This window comes from Eucalyptus grandis, chromosome 8 (assembly GCF_016545825.1).
Source record: "Eucalyptus grandis isolate ANBG69807.140 chromosome 8, ASM1654582v1, whole genome shotgun sequence".
Classification (NCBI taxonomy): domain Eukaryota; kingdom Viridiplantae; phylum Streptophyta; class Magnoliopsida; order Myrtales; family Myrtaceae; genus Eucalyptus; species Eucalyptus grandis.
The window spans coordinates 47,931,742-47,952,944 of NC_052619.1; the positions used below are offsets into that span (position 1 = coordinate 47,931,742).

The following is a 21,203-nucleotide window of genomic DNA, read 5'->3' on the forward strand; positions in this document are numbered from 1 at the left end:
TTCTGCGGCTACAATTTTGGGGAAAAGAAAACCGAGTGTGAACAGAGAGAGAGAGAGAGAGAGAGAGAGAGGTGTCGTGGCCTTCATGCTGATCTGTTCCTCATGATCGACATCCGATGTTCGATAATGATTAACTTTTAATCCGTGTCATTAGTCGGTTTATTAATTTCTAATGTCATTCACTTAATTTCATTCCGAATCCACTAAATTTCAACGTCCTTGTAATTATACAAATTTATGAAATCACATGACACATTAACAACTCGGCATTAATCTACGAAGAATTTATCGCAGGAAATGCTAAAGTTAGTAATCGACATTAGCATTAAAATTCCTTTACTAAATCCTTAGCATTAAAATTCCTTTACTAAATCCTTATAACAATAATTTATAAACTTAATAAGAAACGAAAACACTTGGGCCCAAATACCTGTCTCTAGCTCATCAAGCTTATCCTACAACAATCATGGCCCACTAAACTTAATTTACCATTCTAACGAATTCGATTCTTGGCCCGCTCCAAGCTAAGCCTAAGTCCATAACCTATCCTTCGGCTGATCAAGCCCACCTCGAGAACTCATGAGGCCCACTAACTTCTTAAGCCCACACAATCCTCACAGCCCATCGGGCTTGCTTTCTAGCCCGATTTAAAATAATCCAAGCCCTTAACAATCCAATTATACTAATAAGGTCGGTGAATTTTTGAGATGTCACAACTTTCACCATATAACCAATTCATCATTTTTATCAAACCCAATAAAAATAGTCGTGTGTGAGTACACAGTCGACCTTAGCTAAAATACAATAATTTCACTTCCACAATTTCCACCATTTTATATAGTCCACTAAATCATTTTTTTGCGTTGTAAACTGATGCTCGGTTATTTTCCAAACAATTACCAAAATTAATTAATTTAGGAATAAAATCCTAAAATCACAATTAAAAATTAATTCAGCACAATTTAGAGCTCAAATAAATAAATAAACCACACTATAGCAATCATCATAAAATTTCGGTCACCGGCTATCTCAATCTAATTTCCAGAAAATAAATAAATAATTAATTAATTAATTAATTAATTACGGAAAATATTAGATAAATGCCAATAAATCCAACTTAGGCCTGTAATGCCTAATTGGACGTCAAAACGGACCCGGAAAATTTTTGAGATTCGTTAAATAAATACTAGAACGTGTTTACTTGCTAATTACACTAACTAATCATCTAATATGCATCGGCAATTAATTAAATTCACTAATCTAATCTAATCTAATCTAATCTAATCTAATCTAATCTAACCACCTAATCCATATTAGCTTAAACTAATCAATCCCTAAGCATGATTAACCTACTAAGCGAGGATTAGTGAGTTAAACTCACTTGTTCAGCGATCCGATCGGCTCAAATCGTCGAGGACGTAACGAGGCTCACTTCTCTCCAAAGCGGGCCTACTTTCGAGATCGAGATCGACCTCAAAACGGGCCAAACCCTTATTGGAAAACCCACTTATGAAGCTTCTGTTCCTTGCTATAAAATAAGGCAACAAGCTCGCTTTAAGGCAGGAATGGACCGATAAAGGTTGAAAGGACCAAACCGAGCTTAGGCGGGGACTCACGGTGGTCGGAGGAAGCTCTAGCAACCTCTACGCAGCCCTGGCAACACCCTGGACGACGGGACTGTGACATCCTAAATTTTCAACTCTACTTTCAATTCAATAAATCGGGTATTCCATCGACGTGCCTATAATGTTATTCTCATAGCCGATCACTCGTGAGATAACTAGACTATCTAGGGAAGTCATTAAGAGATTTTAATGCAATGGAGTTGAGAATTCTACCATAAATCAATTGCTCGACCATGCTAGTTTGCAAGAGTCATTACGGCATAGTCAAAATCGATCAGAGATCAGAAATAGGTCGATTCGACTGAGATGTGTGATCAAAGTGTGGGTGATTCCACCCGATTTTCAAATTCTCGTCAATCGACACTAGACCGATTTTTTGTCGTTTTGGGTACCCTATGCCCGTAATTGAAACCTTGAGATTTTCAAGACTACTGAAAGTTGCCAATATGTCAAAAAGGTACATTGTAGCTTGAAGAAAATCAACCACGGGTCATTTGCACTAAAAAATTCCTAAAGGCTACCCGATAGTCTAGGTCACGCCAAAAACGCACCGAATGGAAATTAACCGTGAATTCGAGTCCAATTTCAGAAATTAAAGATTCTGTCATGTCACAATAAATACTAGGAACATCGACTTAGTCTTAGAAGATTTTTCTGCAACTCGCGACTTTTTGGGAAAAAGTTGTCATAGGGCCATTTTTATTCAGAAAAAGGCCGGGGATTGTTTTGATCGCAAATTTGGGAAGCATGATGGATACATAGGTGAGGAAAAATATCAATTTGAACTTTGAGATGTCAATTGAATTTATCGAGGTCAAGTTAAGTTGTTTTTAGGACTAGTAAGTGTCCAATTAAAGCTATTTGCTTGAAAATTCGTAACACCCCTCAACCCACAACATTTGAACCAATTCAAGGGTCTTCTGGAAGGATTTTGTGTTGGAAAATTGTTGGGAAAGCCAGCCAAGCTTGGTAGACAAGTTTGAGGGGACAAACTTGTGGAAATTTTGGCCAAGGTGGCCCCCAACCTTATCTCTTCTCTCTTATCCTCTCCCTCTCCCCCTTGACTGGCCAAAACTCTCTCCATCTCCCTCCTCTCACCTTATTCAAACCCCACTAGTAGTCAAGGAGGACTACCGGAGACAGCAGGAGCCGCCGCACGCCTTGTCGTCCACCTCCCATTGCCGTTTGCACACGCGCCACCACCCGCACCAACCCGCACGACTCGACCCCCATCTGCACCTCACGCCATCCCACCTTCTATGCAGTAGTGTGTGGAGCTCAACCAAAGCTCATGCTTCACCATTCCTCTGCCAGTAAGCCTCCGCCAAGGCCGGTTTGGCCCTTGCACTCTTCCTCAATCAATCCCTGCCCTAAACTGAGCTTGTGGCTTTTTATTTCAGCAAGAACGAAACAAAAATTTTGTGCGTTTCTAGCAAGGTGTTGGCCCTGTTTTAAGATGGTTCTGAGCCTTAGAACCTAGGCCCACTTTGGAGAAAGTCAGCCCTCGTTGCATCCCCGCTGGTTTGAACTGAGTGGTTTGATAAACAAGTGAGTTTTACTCACTAATTCGTTATTAGTCAATTAATTATGCTTAAGGATTGTTTAGATTAGCTTAAGTATAGATTAGTGATAAGCTAGGATGGTTAGATTAGCCTATAATGGATTGTTGTAACTTAATTAGTGAGATTTGTGCAATAGATGATGGATTAGTCGAATCCAAAGTGGAGTTAATGTAGTTTCGGTTTCTAGACCCTCACCGTTTGCCATTTTTGTATATTGAAATGAGTTACGAATTTGAGATTGATGTCTTCTTGAAAATGTTTTAGACATACTCAAATACAACATATATTTTAATCATTATTTTTAGAGATTTAAAAGATGGAGATATCAGCTCCATCATTTGCAAACAGAATCTTGGACTGTGCTGTAACTAGTGACCTTTGAGGATTCTAGGGTTTTTAATCAACTTTTAGGGTTCGAATTTCAATATGGTTTCTTCACAAAAATTATTTTTCATATCTTCTAGTTTAACATACTCAAATTTTAGATCAAATGGGCATATTTTAGACCTCGAACCAAACTTATTTTGGAAAATAGATTTTCTGAAAAACGGACACAGTTTTATACTAGATTGAGGGATTTACTGGGCCGAATCTAGAAGGATCTAGGTTTAGGTGCCTTTATAAAAATATTTTTGTATATGTCTATTACAACATATTCAAATTTGAAAATTTTCTGAACTCGTTTTATTAGATTTCTAAATTTAAACTTGGAGACGTGCAAGTGGGCTTATTCCGCCGGTTATAGCCGATTATGAGTTGTGACGGTTCTTGCTGCTTTACTTGCTGGAAATGGCACATTTGATGATGTGGTTACTATGTGTTATGCCTGGAGGATTATGTGTGATAAGGTGCGAATGGTTATGTCATGGTTGTGGTGTTGTTGGTGTAATACTTGCTGGTTTGTGCATAATTGATGATGTATGGTTGGTTTGTAATTTGCCTAGAACTTATGCTTGATAATCGTGTGGACAATGCTCCTATGTGGATAGCCCATGCCTATGTGGCCGATAATCAATCATGCATATGTGGCAATAATTAATCATGCATGTGTGGCGTAGAACATGCCTGTGTGGAGATAATTAATCATGCATGTGTGGCATAGAACGTGCTTGTATGGCAATAATCAATCATGCATGTGTGGCGTAATATCAAGTTTGTGTGGTGTAGAACGTGCTTGTGTGGCGTAATACCGAGCCTATTTGGCCATATTTCTGCGTGTCAAGTATTGTGCCTATGTGACCGAAATTAATTGAAAGACATGAGTTAAGCACATCGTTTATGGCACGCATGCATGAATCAATGACATGCAGGGTATGGCAATGGCCAGGTAAGATCGCTTGTAACGCGACTCACGTGTGATTGATGAAATGCATCATTTAATATCCATGTACATTGCGTGTATCATGCTAAATTATAACGTGTAGGGTATGGCATACCAGGGAAGTATATATACGAGTCGACAGTTGCTTGTTCAAATTGTGTAATTGTGCTTAGGCAACCCTTAAGGCATATTTTCTTCCTAAGCGGGTCTTAGGAAGTAGAACTTGCTAAGACATTGTCTCACTGGTTATTGAATAACCATTTTCAGGTCCATAGATGGTGTTGGTAAAGGACCAGGAGCCCGGAGTTCGTGAGGTGAAGTCCGAAGAATCGATGACCATGTTTGACTAGCTAGTTGTAGACAATTCTCTTTTGTAGGGAGCCGATTCCTTTTTGTAAACCTTTATGTATAGACCCAGGTGTTTATAAAAATGTATATTATGAAAAAGTTGGCCCTGCTTTTCAATCACATTTTATTGTTGTCTAGGGATTATATATATGCTTCCCATGCTCATTTAAATGAATGGGTCGGCGATGCGTCCTGAGATATCGCTATTTAATCGACCAAGAAGGAATGGGCACGTGCTCAAAGGATCGGGGTGCGACAAGGACAGAAGGCTAAAAGCAGCAGGGGACATCGGGGTTGCACGGTGGAGGCGGAGCAGTGATGGACTGGCACGGTGGCACGGGCGACAATGTGCGACTGCGATGGCATGTAGGGTGGACGGCTCGGCTTGCTGGTCTTCTTCTTGACTGTTGGTTTCGAAAACAACAAGAGGGGATGGAGGAAAGGAAGCTGCAACGGGAGAGAGAGGAAAGAGAGGGAAGGGAGACAAGTCTTGGCTTTGGTGGGCCATCTTGGTCACATTTTCTCTTCATTTGTCCCCCTTGAGCACTCCCAACCACGGCTGCATCCCTTGGCCCAAAATTAGCCACCGTAGTCCTTCTAGAAGCTCAATTGAAGCAGTCTAAAGGTCATGGATGAGGCATACGAATTTGCTTAGAATTTCCTCCAATTTGGCATTTATCCTTACTTGATTCAACACAATTCTGCCTCAATAAATTCAATCGACACCTCCGATCAAATTGGTATTTTTCCTCAACAATTAATCCCACTTGCTTCCCCATTTCGCAATAAAAAATAGTCCCTGACTTTTTCTAGATAGAAACGGCCCTAGGACGACTTTTTCCCAAAAGTCTCGGTTTGCAGAAAAATCTTCTGAGACTAAGTCAACACTCCTAGAATTACTCATGACATGACAGAACCTTCAATTTCTAAAATCGGACTCAAATTCACTATTAATTTCACTCTAGCGCATTTTTTGCGTAACCTAGGCTACCGGGTAGGTTTCAGAAATTTTTAGTGCAAATGACCCGTGGTTGATTTTCTTCGAGCCACAATGAACCCACTCGATGCATTGATAACTCTTGATTGTCATGAAAATTTCGATGATTCAAATATGGACACAGGATACCAAAATAATAAAAAAAATCAGTCTAGTGCCGGCGAACAAGAATTTTCCAAATTAGTGGAGTCGCCCACGATTAGCCACACATCTCAGTCAAACCAACCTATATTTGATCCCTGATCGATTTTTAACTGTGCCGTAATGGCCTCTAAAGATGGGCACAATCGAATAACCGATTTCTGGTCGAATTCTCTAGTCTATCGTATTAAAATTCTTTAATGGCTTCCCTAGATAGTCTAGTTATCTCAAGAATGATCAGTTCTGAGAACAGCCCTATAGGCGCATCAATGAAATGCTCGATTTATTCAATGGAAAACAGAATTGAAAATCTGAGATGTGACATGGACAGTATCTAGAGGATCGTCTTCCAATCTACTCATTAGACAAATCTGTATCTAGAAAATTTAGTAGCCGTTGAGTGACAAAAGTAGAATCCCAAGTTGATTTTGATCGCCCATACAAATAGAATCTTGGTTTCCATAAGTAGAGCTTTTTCATATAGAAAGTTCTTGTCTTCAATATCCAATTGTCAATCAATTAGATTGAGTCAATTAAATCAATATTGATGTAGAATCCAAACCAAATCACTAGCTATTATATGTTTAGGGCTTGTGTTACATTTTGTCAAGTTATTTCATTTTGAACATGCTTCGTTCTAAATCTGCTACATTCTGAACTTGTGTCTCATTTTGGATCTTGTCACATTTTGGACTTGTGTCTCGTTCTGGATGTAAAGTATTTAGAAGTAAAGTCTATGTGTATTCCATCTGAAGTAGAGTCTGAGTGTCTTCCGTCTGAAATAGACTTTACAAACTGGACGTAAGTCTGAACATATTCTGCTTCTGAACATATTTAGCCTTAACGTCTAAACACAATCTGAATAAGTTCAGCTTCAGCATAGAGTCTATCTTCTGGTTCTTTCAAGTATAGACGTCAACAATATCCTTTACATGTTCTATCATCTGCATAGTCTATTACTCAACCATTAAATACGTTAGTAGCTTTTGATTTATTTTGTCATCTTCTAAACATCATAGAGAATTTCCCTAACAATCTCCCATTTTTTTATGATGACAAAATAATCTCTGAATATACAAATGTGTAATCACACTTTCTAAAATATTGATAAATCAATCATCAAATTTTAGATTTTCAAAAAATGTGATTTGAATCAAAAGAAAACAAATGGATTGAGCATAACAATATATAGAAAAATAATCACAGCTCAATATTATAATATCAACCAATCAACACATATGCATATTTACATTCTCTCCACCTTTTTGTCATAATCGAAAAGGTGACAACAATGAAATAGTATCACGTAGAGAATATAAAATGATAACAAATATATCTTGCATGAAATACAATTTCCAAAAATTCACCTTTTATAAAGTAAACTAATATTAAAGATATGTAATATAACTCACTTCGATCATATATATCAGCAAATATTTAATAAAAATCACATATGCATTATAAAATTCACTTACCCATTTTGTCATGATAATATCAATAAGAAATTTATTAAAGACAAAATGTAATAAAAGATGCACTAACCAGATTTCTTAGAACTTGGTAAGTTCTAACACATTTACCTTTTCCTTCATTCCATAATAATCAAGATCATAATCAATTCAAAAAGAATTTTCCATAATCAATCAACACTCCCCCTCAATTGTTTCCTTTTTGAGGTGATCATGATTCTTTTTCTTTCCTTTTCAATTCACATTCTCCCCCTTCCGTACGACACATAAGGGATTTCCTCAATAATTTGCAAAAACTTTGCACAATGAAGAGAATTGTTTAGCCTCCTTCCTCTGATTTTGTGGATCAAACTTGCAAACGCATGAGATAGTTTTCTGATTGCACCATGATTTGCGTAGATTCGCAATCATTCTTCTCTTATAGAATTTCTTGCAATGAACTCATTTCCTTTTTGGTATCCATGAATTTGGATCTGTCCATTTTGTTAGAGCAAAATATAAAAATCTTCATAGATAATCAAATATACTTTCTTAACTCATTGTAACATATTATTTAAGGAAATAACACTATGCACAATAATATCTTGAAAAAATTCTCACTTAGTCAAAGAACAATAAAATTAGAGAAAATAAAATCCTTGAGTATCTAAGAAAGAATATCTTGCATGATTAATATCATGTAATATAGATTTTTACTTTGCAAAATATGACAATCTGAGAGCATAATATCAAACCAAATAAACTCAATTATCTCTAAGCAAGATATCAAAAATAATCACACGTATTAAATCAAATCTCAACTCACGAATCAAATCACACGATTCTTCCTTCAATAAAACAAATCAAAGAATATGATCATTATAAAATCTAAATCAATCAAGGCACAAAGAGAATATATCGAATATCAATTATAATGAGAATTATGTGCCCAAATCAAATTGAGAAAAATACATTCCTTACCAAATTCCCTTTCTTCTTTTCCTTTATTTCCTGCAAAAACAGGTCATCTTTTCTTTGGTACCCATATTTTCTTGAGTCCTTGAGAGTTAGTAGAATATGTTGTTTTTACCCAATCTTTCTTAATAGGTCTCCAAATTTTAAGACATTTTTTTCTCAAAGTGTTCTGAGTCTCCACAATTTGAACAGTTAAGGGCATTTCGACCAACGAATTTTGTAAAAATCCTTTGAAAATGCTTCTTGAACGCAAGTCTAGGAAATCTTTGTCTAAGTCTCTCCTTGACTTTAGAAAAATATATTAGAGAATCACTTTCCTTATTGAAGCCAAGTCCCGACTTGTTATAGTAAGGTACTTGTATGGAAAGAATATGCTCTAAAGTTTTTTAACCCTTTAAAAATTTTGTTGAAATATTTGAAAATTCTTTCTTTAAAGAATCATTTTCTTTGACAAGTAAATCTCGATTTTCTTTTGTTTGAAGAAAATATTTTTGCAAAATTTCAAACTTTTCTTTTCGAGAAAGATCCTATTGCCTAACCCATGAATTCTCTTTTTTTAATTCAGAGATCTTTTTAAGATAAAATTTGAGATTTAAGCAAAGCTCATTTATATACTTAAGAACTTTAGTAGGAATTTTTGAATAACTTACCTCGATTTCCTTGTCGAATTCTGAGTTTATGTTTGAGTCAGACTCTGATTCTGAGTCTGATTCTGATTCTGAATTTGAGTCTGAGTCTGTATGTGCCATCAAGCATATATTTCCTTGCTCATCATCTTCTTTCATTATTCTTTCCTGCCCATTTTTCTTGTATTGTCTTCTTCCATTAAATTTCCTTCGTTTTCTACTTAGCTTTTTGAATTTCTTGATCATAAAAGCAAGTTATTCGTCGTCCATGTCATTTTATGAGTCTGTATCATCAAAATCGGTGTTAAATTTTAAAGCGATGGACTTCTTACCTTCAAGATCTTCATTATTGATTTGTTACCAATCAATTCATCAACGGAGAGTGGCATAATCCTTTGAGTCTCTCAGATTGAGATCTTAACATGGCTCCAATCTTTTGAGAGACCTCGCAAAAGTTCATTGACCTTCATTGGGGAAGAAATTGGATGACCTTGATACGCCAAACCGTTTACAATTTCTATAAAACTACTGAACATATCTTTAATTAACTCTTCTGGCTTTATCTTGAAGTGTGGCATCCTAAAATTTCATAACGATCTAGATGCACTATGACCCATGAATAGGTAATGGAAGCGCCATCGGACTATATTATAGTCATTAGACTAATGGATTACAATAAAACAAGGTCGAGCATTGAATGGATTATTACTTTGTTGAAAATCTATCCTGTGTCCATGTATGATCTACGTTGTGCTAAAGGATAAATTGATGATGAATTTTCTATTATTGGCCGTGTACTCTATAAGTCGGATTACCATGGATTAATGTTGCAATATTATATGGCCATGTGAGTATTTGTAATTATGTATATATAAGTGGGGATTAAGGTGGATTATTAGGAGCAAGTGTGGGCTGGATACCTAAGGCCCAAAATAGCCCAAAGCAGCCCACATTCCCCCATCATTCGGTCAACCAAGGCCAGGCCGAATGAGGCCAAGCATCCTTGCATGAAGATTGACAAGTGGCAAGAGAGATTAAGTAAGTGTCGCTGCCCCCATTGCTTCACCGGTGATCTCCATGCAAAACCTCATGATTACTAGCTAATCATGAGAGTAAAAGAAAGAAGAGAGAGAGAGAGAGAGAGAGAGAGAGAGAGAGAGAGAGAGAGAGAGAGGGGTGGAATGGACGAGGAAGCAACCGAGGGAGAGAGTGATCAAGAAAGAGAGAGTGAGACCGAGAGAGTTCAAGTAGGTGAGCAAGCAAGAGAGGAGGGGAAGAAGGAGACCAGCCCCGCCGTGCGTGCGTCTACTGCCGCCGTCGACATCGCCTAGCTTTGCCGTCGATCGAGCCACGCCCGAAGCCCTCAAATCACCATTTGCTTGCTGTGTTTGCGTTGAACTTAAGGCAAGTGAGAGTCCATTAATCTACACTTTGCTTGCTGTGGTTGTGTGTGAAGTGTAATAGATTTAGGAGATGCTTGAGTTATGATGCTGGATGTTGGAATTTGGAAAGTATAGGAGTAGTTCTTCAAGCTAGTAAACTGTTTCATGGAAAAACAGCTTGACCTTTGGCGACTCCGTGAATTTTCTGTAATTATCTAGTCGAAATTTGACTTCGTGTCCTCGATAAAAGTTGTAGTTGACATCTTGAGGAGTAACATACTACAATTTGAGAAGAAACGGACAAGTATTGGTCGGCAAAACGATTTTTCTCTGAAATTGTTAAATCTGGAAATCGTTACCAAGGGTTAGGGAGAGTTATGGTGATTATAACTTTTGATCTATCATGAATCTGACTTTGAGTTCTACAAAAAAAAATTTCCTCTAGGTCTTGTATATATCATATCAAAATTTCATAATTTTCTGAATTGATTTAAGGTTTATACCGAAATTGTGAATAAAACTGTGCAATGGTGATGTTTGAAATTTTAAGGCTGTGATGCATGGATCATAGCAACTCGTACGAAGTTCTTTTAACATGGTGTTCTTCATGAAACCTTCTTCTCTATATCTATTTTATAACGTGTTAAATTTTCAAAATTTATTAATATTGTTTACTAATTTTTCCAGAATTTTAATTAAAGGAGTGCATTCTATTTAATCCGAAAATTCTTTTATTTTCAAGAACAAATGAATTGCTCTATGAGAGGTGATATCTTGGTTGTTAATTATACAGCATATGCGGTGACATTTAGCATATCGTATGACATCAAAAGTTGATTGAAACCTTTGACATTATTGCATCAAATGCTATTTTGAAAGTGAGACATATATGTGAATATACATTGTGATGTTGATGATACCATCGGACCCTTGAGTTGACGATGCCTCGGGAGTTTCGAGATGCCCGGAAGTGTGTGCTGGAAGCCTCGTGATGCCAGTTGGGGTGCGGGATGCCCGGAGGTGTGTGCCGGAGGTCTCGCGATGCCAGGTTGGATGTGAGAGTCAAGAGGGATGCAAATATTGGTCCCTGGAGAAAAATGAGATCCTTTTGAATATCAAAATGGGAATGAATCATGCACATGTGTGTGCATATGGCATGGTGCATGAATTGTCTATGAATTTGAGTTGGCACTATGTGGCATTGATAATGTGGTTATTAAGGCATTTAATGGATCTCATGGAAATATATGCATGATTACATGGATTATATGTGCATTTCACATGAAATCTCGGTTGTCCTGCTTGTCGCATTGTGTAGTTTGATGGATCTTTTACTGCTGAATGGTTGTACTCACCTCTTTTGAGGACTAACATTTCAGACTAGGAGTTATGTCTCTGTCACCAGTCACCCCCGGTACTTTCTATAGCATACCGACCGACGTCAAGGTTGAGTGTTCGGAGCATCATCACCCCGAGATGCGAGGGTTAGCTTTTGTTCTTGTGCGGGTTCTAGTTTTGTACGACGTTGGATCACCCACCGGCCCTGTCATTCAAGAGTTCTTGTCCATGCATGTTCGCTGCGACGGGGTTATGCTGGGGATACTGCCGCCGCCGCCGACTGACGAACCAGGTTGGGTGTGACTGAGTGCGATGGAGGGAGGATGAAGTTTCTTTTTGGATAGCCAACACTAGATGATGGATCGATGTACATGACTGCTATGGGGTTGGGTACTTTTGGTTATAGCCGAGCTTTGTGAAGCCTTGGCCTTTTGATGTACCGACTCGTGATGTCCATCAAAGTTATGTAAATAAAAGTGGTTCGACTCTAACTTATATATGAAATGTGTAGTTTGTCTGCATTGCATTGCATTATCCTGTTGAGCATGGGGTAGGGAGATATCGATTATGTTTCCGCTATATGAACTGCGTTAGGACTGATTTAAATGATATAAACCCCTAGGACTTATAAAAACCGTTACAATTTTATGGTATCAGAATGGCATGTTATTAGGGTAAAAGGAAAGATAAGTGGACTGTGGCAACCCTAACGGATCAGGGACCGTTTTGGGGGTGCCACATGAAGGATTCATATTTGTCGAGCAACAAGTTTACTTTTATCGTTTTTACACGATCAGTCCCTTCATAAGTGACTTGAAGTCTATTCTAGACTTCCTTAACTGTTTCACATGAAGAAAATTTATTATATTCAACAGGAGACAATACGCAATATAAAGAATAAATGGCTTTTACATCAAGAGCTTCACTTTTGGACATCTCTGTCCGAGATATAAGAGTGGGGGGTTCGGTTTCTTTGTCTTTGCCATTCTTATTTAATGTAGACACGGCAATGGGATTGATTCCTTTTTCCACAACATCCCATTGTAAGAGATCTCTAGATCTTAGGAATGCCTTCATTTTGTTTTTCCAAACGTTGTATTCATTTCCATCAAAATAGGGTGGCTTAGTGTTGCTTTGCCCTTCCATAAGTCATGTTGTCAAGATACTAGCCATAGAAGATCTTTAGCTCAAAAGTAAAAACACTTTAATAAAACAAGCACTTGGTTCTGATACCAATTGAAAGTGCTAGTACGAACACATAGAGGGGGTGAATAGGTGTTTAAAAAAATCTTGACAAATAAATGCGGAATAAAATAAGTTGCAAGCAAAGTCTGAATAAAGATCAAAATCTGATAAGCCACTAGACTTCTGGTAAATGTTCAGAATAAAGATCAAAATATGATAAGTTGCAAGCAAAGTCTGAATAAAGATCACAATGGAACAGACTTCTAAAATAACCTTGAAGTATGTAACAAACTTAAATAAGAAGAGTTAAGGAAAGAGAATATTGCACACGAAATTTATAGTATTTCGGCTTAGATCAAGCCTACGTCCACTATCCCACGCTAAAAGCCTTCTGGCTAGATTCCACTATGCAATCAACAAGAGATTACAACTTTAAGTGCAAACACTTAGTGGTAGATCACACTATCACACTGAGTCATTCTTTTGGTATTTCTCATACAATCACAAACGTTTAAGCTCACGAAAGACAAGTGTATGATCGAAGGTCGCTCGAACTTTGAAATTATAAATTCTATAATTCGTCTCTTACTTGCTAATCGGTCCTTGGTCTCCTTAAATAATTCTCCACTTCCAAACTAACCGTTGGACAATATCTAGAGGATCGTTTTCCAATCTACCCATTGGACAGATCTATATCTAGAAGATTTGATAACCGTTGAGTAATAAAAGTAGAATCCCAAGTTAATTCTGATCGCCCATACAAACAGAATCTTGGTTTCCATAGTAGAGCTTCTTCGTATAGAAAATTCTTATCTTCAATATCCAATTGTCAATCAATTAGATTGAGTCAATCAAATCAATCTTGATGTAGAATCTAAACCAAATCACTAGCTGTTATATGTTTGGGGTTTGTGTTACATTCTATCAAGTTGTTTCGTTCTAAATATGCTACGTTCTGAACTTGTGTCTCGTTGTAGACCTTGTCACGTTCTAGACTTGTGTCTCGTTCTGAATGTAAATTCTGCAAGTGTTCTATCAGAAGTAAAGTCTAAGTGTGTTCCATCTGAAGTAGAGTCTGAGTGTCTTCCGTCTGAAATAGACTTTACAAACTAGACGTAAGTCTGAACATATTCTACTTCTGAACATATTTAGCCTTAAGGTCTTGACACAGTCTGAATAAGTTCAGTTTCAGCATATAGTCTGTCTTATGGTTCTTTCAAATATAGACTTCGACCATATCATTTACATGTTCTATCATCTACATAGTCTATTACTTAACCATTAAACATGTTAGTAACCTTTGATTTATTTTGTTATCTTTAAAACATCATAAAGGATTTCCCTAACATATTGCACTTTCATAATATGTTTTAAATGTACTTTTTGAAAATTTTAATATTCGATTACACTTTTATGAAAGTTTTAGAACTTTTAATGCACTAATCTTAATACTTCACATTATTTAATTTTTCTCTTCCCGCATTTCTTGTACTAGAGCCTATTCTGTTTTCTTAAGAGAATCTCTCTGGCTTGCTTCAAATCCTCCCCATACGATATAAAAATTACTGCTCCATAAGGGCTAGCATTGATCCAATTCGGCTCCATGAAGAAACAGCAAAGCTCAAATTCCCTTCTCTTCTCCTAGACAAAATCACGACACATAGGGAATCCATTGAACGAGCTTCATCTTCATAGAGATAAATATAAAGAAAAAAGTGAAATTGTGTAATTTCTATTTATTCAATAATAAAGGTTATATGAGCTTATTTAGAGACTTTACACAATGAAAATCGATGACATGCATAATCAATGAAAAATGGTGCACTCTCACAAGATATACGAACCAAATGAGATACACAAAATTTCAAATATAAATCTCTAACTCTTGGCCTTAGGAATTGGGATTCTCTTTTCTAATCCAAGTTCCTCGGAATGCAGCCAAAAACCATGCGGACTTTAAATCATGGTTCCCTCGGTTCTTTAAAAAGGCGTCTGCGCACAGCAAGTACTGCCAGGTTGTCCGGATAGGTAAGTTTTAGACAGGAGGCGGGACACTCTGGCCATTCAAACCATCTTAGCTCTCTAGGGAGATAGATGGGATCCCGAAAATCAGTCTGGACGTTAATCATTATGAGGAATCTCAAATTTTCCAATTTTTGAAAAGCGTCGGAACAAATTTCTATCTTTTCCGGCTCTAGTGGTGCCAATACAATGGCTTCTACTGCATATGTCCCCTGCACACATTCAAAAAACAATGGTACTGTTTATGACTGGTAAATGAGATCTCACTCGAATCCAAGCTCAATTTTTGGATTGGGCGAGGAGGAAAAAAAAAAAAAAAAACAAAAAACAAAAATCTCGATGTTCATATCATATACTCTTACCACATCTCTTGATAGGACGTTGCGGATATCCATCAAGCGCCATAATCTGCTACGTTTGGCAACATCACCATGACATTCACCGACAACAATATTTTTACCCATCAACTCAATCAAGTCATGCACTCTTAGGGTCCCATTCTCATCCATTATCAAGGATCTTCGAATGAGATCGTTTACTTCTGTTTCTACTAGAAGCTCACAATTCTTAAGAACACCTTCAACGTATCTTCTACTCCACCCATTGAAGAAGCAAGCGATATGGAGAAAAATCTGCTGCTTCTTATAATCCAATGCATCATAGCTTATTCTGAGCACTTTATTGATGGATTGGTCAGAGCTTTCAGCGAAATCATCCAGTTTACTTTTCCATTCATTTTCTTCACTACTTGCGAAGGCACGACCCAACACCTCTAGAGCTAAAGGAACGCATCGAGTATGTTGCAGAGCTCTATCTACAAGATCTCCCTTTATTATTCTGTTTCTACTTCCAGAAGCATGCTTCCTAAATAATTCACGAGCCTCAGGATCGCCTAGACGCTTAACTTTATGGATATCAGCTCCAATTGCGTTGAGCAAATTTTCATCTGTTGTCGTGATGATGATCCTACTTCCCTTACCAAACCAATCGCGCCTGTCAGCTAAACTATTTATTTGGCCCATGTCATCCACACCATCAAGAATAAGGAAAACTCTTTTGCGACAAAGTCTATCTTTTATTAAACGGCTTCCTTCAGCATCACTGTTCAATAATATTTCTTCCTTTCGCATCGTTAACATCTGGGATAGCAGGTTTTTTTGCAAAAGAACCATCTTTTCCGTTTGTGGCAGAGTTCCTCTGATGTCATCTACATAAGCAGACCCTTCGAAGTCTTTAAAAATAGAGTTATAAAAGGCTCTAGCTAAAGTTGTTTTGCCCATACCACCCATCGAGCAAAAACCAATTATGAGAACCTCTTCCTCAGACTCCTTCTTCAACTTTGATATCAGCTTGTCCACTTGGGAAACTAAGCCAACTGGAAACTTAGCAACATGCAAGGGTGTTGGGTTTAGCTGTATCCAGATCTCCCTTACAATGCTTTCCACGAGCTCTGCTTCATTTCTAACAGAAAGGGAGAAGAAGTTGAAACGCTTATTATAGCAATCCTAACAATTGAAGTATGTTCTTTTTTTTCTTTTTCTTTTTCTTTTTAAATTCACAACCTAATTAATTTTCTCAACTTTTCAGTTCTCAGTTTGGAACTTCATCCTGAAACTTCACACGACATGCATGGGCTTCAGCGGCTATCGGGTCTTCAACGTTGATTCGCCTACGTTGATTCCCTCAACATTGCGACTTAGGGATTGGCTTATATTTGCAGGGGTATTTATATACAGAACAAAATAACAGTACTGAGACAATATGATATTTCCTAGATTCGAATTGAGTAGAATAAAGACCTTTTTTGTACTTTTAATATATTAGTATAATGACAAACTATTCTATTTTTTGAACCAACAAAGTAATAGCTATGTTTACCGAAATCCCTAGTTTTGTTTGAGGAATACTATGAGAAATATCATAGTTTGACTTAAACAGCATAATGACAATAATTTATCTAAAAGATGACTTTTAGAAAACCTACTTGAACTGGCCTCCTGTCTGGATGGAGGTCCCCTTCCTGAAATTCTTCTTGACCCTGAAAAATAATACCAGTAGTTAGTAGTTTCCAAATTTTACTTGAGTAGAACAATTACCTTTTTTGTAATTTTCAAGATATATTAGTAGAATGGCACCCTATTATATATATTTTTTGAACCAACAAAATAAGAGCTATAATTACAATAAGGGAAATGAGAAGAGAACAGCTCCATCGCCCTAACAATTGCGTCGAGGCACTCTCCACCTTTAGTTTTTCCCTCAAAACAGGTTAACCGGTGCATCCAGTTTTGCAGGGAATGCGAATTTTAAATTTAACGCTCTGTGTTGTTGCTAAACATTTTCACATGATGGGACTTTTAAAGAGGCAAAAATCAAATGCAAAGGAGAACATGGTTAGCCCCCCAAAAAAGGACTGAATCGTGAGAGGCACGAAAAAAAAAAGACACAAGTAATCAGAAGGTGGATATCTTAACTTCCCAAGGATCTCAAAAAAAAAAAAAACTTTACTTGAAGGGACAAGAAGACTCAACATTAAAATTATCATACATACAAGCTGGTACGAAAACGTTATAACGGAGGCAGAATGATATTGATTTCTTAAAATTTTCAATGAAAAAATCGTTTGTTCCAATGAGAGAGAGAAAAAAATGAGTAACCAAAAATGAAAGAGTCGAGCTTAGTGAATTGAGTTATTTTTGGGCCTAAAATAAAAATTAGTAGTCCAAATCAATGATTTTGAGCGAATTCACCAGTTTGCACATACCAAAAGTTAACATATCTCTAAAGTAAAAGTTCATGTGTCTTTGGATCATTTTAGAAGTGGAGATATTTTTATGTTGTGCTTATTTTATTATATACATTTATTTTGGATTTGGCTGGAAGTACTACAAGTGAAAACATTTTTGTGCCCTTCTAAGAACGATAAAAGATACTTTCCAAATTCAATATTCCACGATGTTTATCATTCCATAATAAAGTATTTTATATACCGTGGATTTGCTTTTCAATAAATTTTAGTTATGGTTTTTAATATCTTTTATTTCCACAGCCTAGGCTACCAAATCCACACGCATGGGAATTTGTGGTCATTGTGGCACCATTACCGTTATTGATGATAAATAAAGGTGTCATCATATTAGCAATACTTCTTACAGAAATCCCTAGTTTTGTCAAAGGATTATTACGCCTATGCATAAAATATACTATTTTTACTTAAACAGCATAATGACGCTAATTTATCTAAAAGATAACTTTTGAAAAAAACCTGAACTCCCTGCTTTCTAAATGGATGGGGGTCTCTTGGAGGGACTCCGCACCGACCCTGAAAAAATAAAAAGACACAAGTAATTAGAAGGTGGATATCGCAACTTTTCAAAGGATCTCAAAAAAAACAAAAAAACACTTGAAGGGACAATAAGACTCAACATTAAAATTCTCATACATACAAGTTGGTACGAAATCTTTATAACGGAGGCAAAATGATATTGATTTCTTAAAAATTTTCAATGAAAAAATCGTTTGCTCCAATGAGAGAGAGAGAGAGAAAAATGAGTAAACAAAAATGAAAGAGTGGAGCTAAGTGAACCGAGTTTTTTTTTTTTGGCCTAAAATAGAAATTAGTGGTATAAATCAATGATTTCGAGTGAATTCATCAGTTTGCACATATCAAAAGTTAACATATCTCTAAAGTAAAAGTTCATGTGTCTTTGGATCATTTTATAAGTGGAGATATTTAATTTGTGCCATTTGTAAGAACTATTAAAAATACTTCCCAAATTCAATATTCCACGGTGTTTTTCATCCCGTAATAAAGCATTTTATATACCGTGGATCTGCTTTTCAATATCTCTTAGTTATGGTTTTCAATATCTCTGATTTCCACAGCTTGGGCTACCAAATCCACGCGCATGGGAATTTGTGGTCATTGTGGCATCATTACCGTTATTGATGGTAAATAAAGGTGTCGTTATTTTAGCAATACTTCTGACAGAAATCCCTAGTTTTATCAAAGGAGTATTACGCATATGCATAAAATATACTATTTTTACTTAAACAGCATAATGACGCTAATTTATCTAAAAGATAACTTTTGTTAAAACCTGGACTCCCCGCTTTTTGAATGGATGGGGGTCTCCTGGGGGGACTCCGCAACGGCCCTGAAAAAATAATACCAAGACTTAGTATCAATTCTTATCGAGAGAAATTCTAAATGAAAAGAGCGGGAAATCTACCTACTGTATAAAAATGAGTGAAGAGAATAGATGCATCGAAAGGAGAGCGATTGGAATTATGCCCCTCATCATGCAGAGGTGTTGGAAAGAGTATGCAAAAGGACCAGAAAAAATGCGTGGAGAAAAGCGGTTGGGAAGGACCGAAATTGGGCTGCACAATGCCGGCCCGCCATTATCCAATCCTAGTGAGCGCAGGGCTACGCAGAGGCTGCACTGTGCAGACCTTCACGCGCTGGCTAGAGCTAGGCCTCTATGCCAGCTACTCAGCTCTAATGCGTGCTTGGCCCGGTACGACACTGTGCATCCCATGGCTTAATTGTTGGTGCATGCGTGGCCAGCAGGCCCGGCACCAATATCGTGGGAGCCCATGAAGTGCGCTAGCGGCCTGCCAATTACTATCCAGTTATACCGTTTAATCCCGTTTTCGACCAAGTTTTATGTGGTCAAAGTTTTGAAAATTCCGGGCCCAAAAAAAAAAAAAAAAAAGATATCTACACTCTCCAGGACATTCATCTGCTTGTTCTTCACATGAGAAAGTATTTTACATGAGGGAAGCATCACCTGACAACAGTAATATGATGTAACCAATCAATCACCTATGTTGTGAACTCTGCTTAGTGCATCATGTGCTATGCTCTCAAAATTAAATATTCTTCTGCAGATGGAGTAAGACGACCCAAAAATTCTCCATGTTTCATCCTTTTAGCTTCAAAAGATTGAAACAGCATAACTCTTTTTCCTAAGTAACAAAACGAATGGAGATGATCTTTGGCAGCAAACACTATATGAATTGAAGGGTACCCAGCAGTCAGCTTACCAGACATTAAATTCGCTCCCATACAAACTTCCAGCGTCTTCAAGAGCTTTCTTCCATTTCTCCACCTCTTCCTTCCATTTCTTCGCATCCTCCGGATCCTTTATGGGCTTTTCATCGTGTTTATCGAAAGCTACTTTGTATTCGTTTCTTGGGTTTCTCACTTCATTCGGATCCACACAGTAAAACACTGGTAGAACAATGAGGTTTTTTGTTTTCTTGCACTCCATGATCTCGGCTACCTCTTTCAGACACCACGCCGAAGAGGCGAAATCTGGGGTGAAAATGATGACCGCAATGCGTGATTTCTCAATCGCCTCGATGAGCGCCTGCGATACCGGCTCTCCTTGCTTGAGTTTCTCGTCGTCCTTGAATGTGTATATTCCTCTCCTGTCTAGATCTCTATAGATATGGCTGATGATCGCATGACGAGACTCTGGGCCTCTGAAACTCAAAAAGACCTCATAAATCCAATCGGGTTGTGAAGGAGAGGCCATTGGAAGCACTAAAACTAGGAGGTAAAAGAATGAGTAATTCTCGACTGTGTTTGAGGTGGTCTGTTCACCATTTGATCTTGTTGATGGATTCTAAATCGGTTACTGGCTCCCGATCTCTGCAGTAAGAAGATACGAAATCACTTTTTCTTTTTTTTTTTGAACAAGAACAAAGATTTAATTCCGGGACAACTAAGGGGGAGGGCTAGTAGGGGAGGCACCCCCTTCCCAAAAATTATTATAATGTGCCATCTAGACATTGAATTAATTTTCTTTTAGTAGCTAATTAGTGTCTAGAAGTTCTTTATGTGTCAGATCAGTTTTTATGTACCTTGACTAGTCCACCTCAATTAATAATTTTAGAGGCGCGTTCTTCTAAATATTTTTAAAGACATAACTTAAAGACGTACTCTTAAGTTTAAGTGATTACTCCCTAAATCTGTCCAAGGCATAAAAGATGGATATAAATTTTATGTTACTTATAATTCACCCCTCGTGGACTTGAAAAAGAAACAGAGATCTGGTAACTCGTTACATATTAACGTCGTATTGGGAATAATCAAACCAACGCAAAAGCAGATTACCAATATAGCACAGTAGCACTCTACCTTTGAAAGGAGAGCTCAAATTCTATTTACTCTGACTTGGAAAAGTATCCGTGTAATATTTTTTCCATGTCTACGACAATCTTAT

The 21,203-nt window shown here is 37.2% G+C and overlaps 1 protein-coding gene across 2 annotated transcripts; it reads right to left on the bottom strand.

Moving 5' to 3' along the window:
• Positions 1-14,669: 14,669 nt before the first annotated feature.
• On the bottom strand, positions 14,670-20,707 carry LOC104417361 (TMV resistance protein N-like). 2 transcript variants are annotated; one of them, XM_010028656.3, is made up of 6 exons: positions 20,020-20,707; positions 19,071-19,127; positions 18,236-18,292; positions 16,955-17,008; positions 15,333-16,431; positions 14,670-15,182 (listed from the first exon to the last, which is right to left on the bottom strand). In XM_010028656.3, the coding sequence occupies exons 1-6, from the start codon at positions 20,511-20,513 to the stop codon at positions 14,910-14,912; spliced, it is 2,034 nt and encodes a 677-aa protein (XP_010026958.2). In that variant the 5' UTR covers positions 20,514-20,707; the 3' UTR covers positions 14,670-14,909. The 2 variants fall into 2 exon arrangements, with proteins under 2 accessions (XP_010026958.2, XP_018715621.2); XM_018860076.2 differs by lacking the exon at positions 18,236-18,292.
• Positions 20,708-21,203: the final 496 nt, after the last annotated feature.

Coding starts and splice junctions, on each gene's coding strand:
- LOC104417361 (XM_010028656.3), bottom strand. CDS start 20,513: ATGGCCTCTCCTTCACAACCCGATTGGATTTATGAGGTCTTTTTGAGT. Junction 19,128..20,019: donor GGGAGCGAATTTAATGTCTG/GTAAGCTGACTG, acceptor TTATTTTTTCAG/GGCCGTTGCGGAGTCCCCCC. Junction 16,432..16,954: donor CAGACAGGAGGCCAGTTCAA/GTAGGTTTTCTA, acceptor CCTTTCTGTTAG/AAATGAAGCAGAGCTCGTGG.